At 38.1% G+C, this 5,643-nt stretch overlaps 1 protein-coding gene across 1 annotated transcript; it reads right to left on the minus strand.

Moving 5' to 3' along the window:
* Window positions 1-483: 483 nt before the first annotated feature.
* Rnase11 (ribonuclease A family member 11 (inactive)) lies at window positions 484-1,066 on the minus strand. Its single transcript, XM_046460907.1, is given in 3 exon segments — window positions 484-938; window positions 941-1,003; window positions 1,006-1,066. Coding segments are annotated over 3 exon segments (579 nt in total).
* Window positions 1,067-5,643: the final 4,577 nt, after the last annotated feature.

Consider the following 5,643-nt stretch of genomic DNA (forward strand, 5'->3'; position numbering starts at 1 on the left):
AGGTGGGTGCTCACCCGTCTGCACACATCAATGCACACACTTCTTTGAAGGGCAGCGGCAATAATATTTCCCATACTCATTCACTAATTTTTCTGAACAGTCTCATTGGCAATACAATTAACTTCTAATTACCCATTTTGTTTCAGAGCCTCTTTCCTTAAATTGCCTAATTGGGGAAGACTGGTTTTTGGCTTTATAGCTGAGCTAGAACAGAATTCTGTTTAGTTCAAAGAAAGAGCAGGTGTGTGTGTGGAGGGGTGGGGTAGGGAGTATGTGTGTATGTGAGAGACAGAATTTTAACTCCAGGATCAGATATAAATTAAATTTCATTATCCAGTTTTGGATTTTTCACGGATCCAGTTAGAATCAATAATCGAGTTTCCTATAGTGTTAAGGGGTAGACATGAATAACAGAAGGAAAGAAACTATAATGAATACGAATATTTCCTTTACATGGACCCTAGTCCCAAAGCCTTGTCAGATTTACAATTTAGAGCCACTAACTAACCAGCTCATCAGAGAATGACCTGTCAGCACTATCAACATCTTCTTCAATGAAGTAACACTGTGGTATTGGCACCGGTCGTGTTGTTTGCGTGTAGTGAGCTGGCACATAGTGTTCTCCAGTTCTGTGCTCTCACAGCAGCTTATGCCAGGACTCTGTCCACATGTGCAGCTGGGGGCCTTGTGGACCCCGTGGATCACTTCCATGGAGTCATGAATGAAAATATTGCTAATTTTGCATGACCCATTAGCTTCTAAAACTTTTCTCCAGTCAGTCATATTATTGTAACTCTCTTTGTCATTACCTGGCCTGTTTCCTTTAGGAACACTGTAACATAACTTTCTGAATGTCAGTGGTGAGTAAGGAAAAACATCTTTGGACATGCTGAAGCTGGTATTTTTATCTAACAGGGTCAAGTTCACTAATACCTCTCTTGGCCACTTTTTACCATGTCATATTGCACCTCTTCCTCTGAAAATTCTTTAATGATCTCCGTTATGCTTCTGAAGTTCCTGCAAGAACCAACCCCAGACCAAGCAGCAGCAGAGAGAAGGTCTCCATCTCAGATCTAATATAATCTCTTCTGCAGTAATGATAAAAAGATAAAAGATAAAAACAAGGAGAATGTTAAGGAGATAGTTTTTTATCGTTATAATAAATATTTCCCATAATGACCCCTATACGTAAGACTCCTCCATATGTTAATGGAAGCATGATATAATGAAAAGACAAATCAGTTATGTGGTCTTTAAACCCAGGTTCAAATACCTGATTATCCACTTAAAAACAATTCACTCTACCTCATATAACTTCACTTTACCTATTGAAAGAAAGAAAAAGAATCATTATGGTGATAGGCTTAAAGTATTGGAACAAACGATTCATTTCCCTTCCTTTTCCCTTTTTCACACCATTATGGTAGGTCTACTGTTTCCATGGTGGGGCACCAATCATCTCATCTAACACATTCCTCACTGTCTCCTATAGCCCAGCTATATGGCACATGGCAGTTACTTAAAAAAAAAAAAAAAAATCAACACTAAACACACATGCAGAAAATTGCACACAGTGCCATCTCCCCATCTATCCTTTCTTTCCCCCATTTTCATCCATGAGATATCCATCTGTACCTGATCCTTTGGCAAGTTGATCCTGCACAGAAAGATTCCAGGTTGATGCAGGACAAGTGAAACTGTTTCCTGGGAGTTTCTGTTGTTGTATCTAACTAAGGGAAGGAGGAGCAAGAAAGGGGTAGAGAGGATTTTCTGAGATTGATGGAGGAGCTAATGTGGAACCAAGGAAGAACTGAACAAAATGTCCATGGGATCATCAGAATTTCAGTGACCCAGGAAGTCCCTCTGCTTCCTTTTCTGTGAAATCTCCCATATCAATACTTCAACCTAGAGTGATTTTTTTTCTTTTCTTTTCTGAAACCCTGCAGCATGGATTATGCTGCATTTCATTGTATGTTTTTCATTATTCTAGTTAGTTGGCACATTTCAGTCCCTCCACCCGCTTACTGAGGCTGACAACTCCTTGAGCCTGGAACACAAATTCTCATTCATCATCATCATTCTGCACAGCTTAGTGTACTGAACAGTACACACACTAGTTCCTTAACAGTATTTGCTAACAATATAGCCCGGCTTGACCCATGCAGAAAATCACTTATTTGAGGTCAATGCCGGGAAATTCATAAGAATCCCAGAAAACATGGTTATTCATGGTGATAATACCCTCACTCTAGAATGACCCTATTTCCCTTTCCTTTCTAAAAATCTCCTTCTCTTACACATGATTACCATTATGTCCTTCAAAAATCACTGCTCCTTGCTCCTCCGATTCCTTTGATACACCACTTTTCTAAAAACACCACTTGCAATGACACTATCTCAGAATCCTTTAAATATTCCTCATTTCTGCAAAAGGAAGTAAAATCCATGAGCCCACTAGCCAAGTCTCTACTTGATCTGATCCCAAGCTGCCCTTCAAGGTTTATCTCCCATCATTTTGTGACACAAACCTGCTCCAGTCAGTTAGTGTGACCCTCTCTTCCTTGAGTACACATCATACCTTTTTGTTCTTTCTTTTCTGCCTCTTAGAATCCTTCAAATCCTAATTCAGATCCCATCCTTTTTTTGACAAATTTTCCTACCCTTTAAGTCTATCAAATTCATGTCCTAGTTCTCTGTACTTATCATTCACTTCTTATACCACTAACTTGACATTAGTACACACAAACTTTTTAAAGTATTGTATTTTATTTTTAAAATGTTCTATGTGTAAAATTAGAGCAAACATTTAGCATCAAGAATGTATAAGCCTTAATTATTGGGTTGATTATTATTGACAGATTCGCACACCTGTAATCCCAGTGGCTCTAGAGGCTGAGACAGGAGGATTGCGAGTCCACAGACAGCCTCAGTAAAAGCAAGGCATTAAGCAACATAGCGAGACCCTATCTCTAATAAAATACAAAAAATAGGGCTGGGGATGTGGCTCAGTGGTCAAATGCCCTTGAGTTCAATCCCAGGAACAACAACAACAAAAAAAGAAGTGGATGTGTTCATGTGTGTACCTTGAAAGGATACCTTAAGAATAGTACATGTTGGTACATATTGGAGAAAGTAAGGAAGAAGAAGTTGTTAAGAAAAAAAAAGGGAATCATTTTTTCTAAACTTCTACTTCCTTTGCCATTGACATTAATAGAGAGATGATAACAGGAAAGCAGGAAGACAATGAGGAGAAAAATAAACAGGAAGAAGAGCAGGCACAGATGCCTAGATTTTCTGAAATATGTATTTCAAATGGGCAGAATGCACAGCTGCCTGGGATTCATTTCAAATTAGTAGGTGCTCATTAAAATATATATATATAACCCCCTAAATTACAAATGACCAAAATGTCATAATTCATTTGAACTGAATTTTGATCCCTATTAAATGAAAGTATTCTGAGGATAGATTCCACAGGAGTCTCAGTTCCTTGCACTGCAGTGGGAATGTATTTATCTGAAAGATTTGTTTTTAATTAAGAAGAGAGAAGGTTGGGGAAGACAGGGAAGAAAAACCACTGAGAAGGAAAGGAGAGGAGAGGAAACCAAGGGATACTGATAGGAAAAGGAATCAGAATTAGCAGCAGGGCCCTAAAAGGAATGTTAATCTATTCCAAAGTTTCGCACAGGAAATGAAGCTAGCAAGACTCAAGTCCTATGCTAGGGACTACCTGTTCCTTCTTAATTTCTGTTCAGATGCTGAGGGTTGTTCATTTGGTGAGACCCAAAGTTCCTTGAAGATAACAATGAAATAGAATTCCCACAGAAAAAATGAATAATGAAACTCAATTGGAAAACTACCCCCCAGATGGGTAGTTTTCCAATTGAGTTTCATTATCCATGGGTAAGATTTGCCTACTTAGAAGACTATAAAGCATCCTTTACTGATAATCTCACTTTCTTCCTCCATAAATTGACTCATGCAGAAAATCACTTATTTGAGGTCAATGCCAGGTTAATGTTTTTAGAAAAGTGGTGTATTGAAGGAATTGGAGGAGCAAGGAACAGTGATTATGAAGGACATAAAGGTAATCATGTATAAGAGAAGGAGATTTGTAGAGGTGGGAGAAAGGAAAAGGGAAATAGTGATAATACCTGCATCTAGAATGACCCTATGAATAAGCACGTTTTCATCAGAGCTTGATGCTTACAAAAGACAGAGCTAACAATTAGCATTGGTCTACCTCTGTCTTGGATATGATCTTGAATTAATCTAAATGGTCAGTGCAACAGTTGAAGTTGCTCACCTGAAAAGACCAGGACAGAAAGTGCCCTCTAAAGCTTGGGAACCACTCATGCCTGCTCCAGTTCACTGTGAGTCTCTGGTATAGCATTGTAACATCATGGCTCAAAAGTTCTCACCCCGTAAGTTGGCCTTTACTTGCTAATAACTCTTTATTTCTTACTGTCTCTAAATACCAAACCTTCCTAACAAGGCCAGAAATAGAATTGGAGAGGGACAGACTTGGAACAAACCTCAAAGATTACCTTGTTGAGATCTATTACAGATGAAGAAACTAATGGTCAGAGACGAACAGGACCTGATGAAATTTCCAGAATTTGGAGCTTCTCTTCTTCCTTCTCCCTCTGCTTGAAAGCTTACAATGCCCATAGCTGAATGTCAGGTAACTAAAGAGTGGATTCAGTTGCAAGACCTAAAGAGGGAAAGAAGTTCACAGTCTGGCTCAAAGTCCTTTCTGTGTCCTCCAGAGATGCAGAGGGGAGAAACACTGAGCTCTGAGAGTCTCAACTCCTCCCTGGGAGATCCTTCTCCATTTCTCTCCAGTCTTTAAGGGGAATAGTTTCTGATTCCTCAAGCTCTGTCTGATCTCCTTTATCCTTTCTTTTGAGGCACAGAAGGAGGTATTGAATAGAAACAGATGCAGTTTGAGCTTGTACCATCCTTATAAAAGACCCTAAGAGTAATCCCAATTGCTTTTACACTGGATCAGGGGTCAGGACTGGGATTAGGATTAAGTGATGAAGAAGCACTTACTCCAGGCACAAAATATAAAGGGGTGTCAAAACACTCAGTAATCAAGATAAATAATATTTTAATGCAATGTTTTAAAAACTGTTGAAAATAAAAATAAATTCAATGCAATATAATACTTAATATACAAATATTAAAAATTTAAATAGTAGAATCTGAAGCTAATCCTAGTCTTGTCACTCTGGCTCTTCGAAGTTTTAGATATTTTATACATCAGAATTTTTGAATTCATTTTTATTTTTAGAAGATATTGAATTAAAATATTATTTATCCAGATGACTGGGTTTTAGAGGCAGTGCCCCCTTAAATTTTGCACCTTAAATTACTGTCCCTCACTTTACCTTAATCCCACACTTGCCTGGATGGAATTCATTCTTGGCTCTCATCAAATGATTCAGGGACAAGGAACAAAAAAAAATAAAAAAAAAAAATGAAGCATATGCAGACTTTATGATTTAATTCAGTGAATTTTTTTTATTGATGCAGAATTAAATGATTCCAACTCAGCAACATTGGAAGGACAAATTAATTACTAATGGCTACTTATATCACTCAAGGTTTTACCCGTATCCAAAGTTCAGGTCTGCCTCA

Source organism: Marmota monax, unplaced genomic scaffold (genome assembly GCF_021218885.2).
Source record: "Marmota monax isolate L192 unplaced genomic scaffold, Marmota_monax_Labrador192_F-V1.1 WCK01_AAM20220418_F8-fsc00001, whole genome shotgun sequence".
In the NCBI taxonomy this organism is placed as follows: domain Eukaryota; kingdom Metazoa; phylum Chordata; class Mammalia; order Rodentia; family Sciuridae; genus Marmota; species Marmota monax.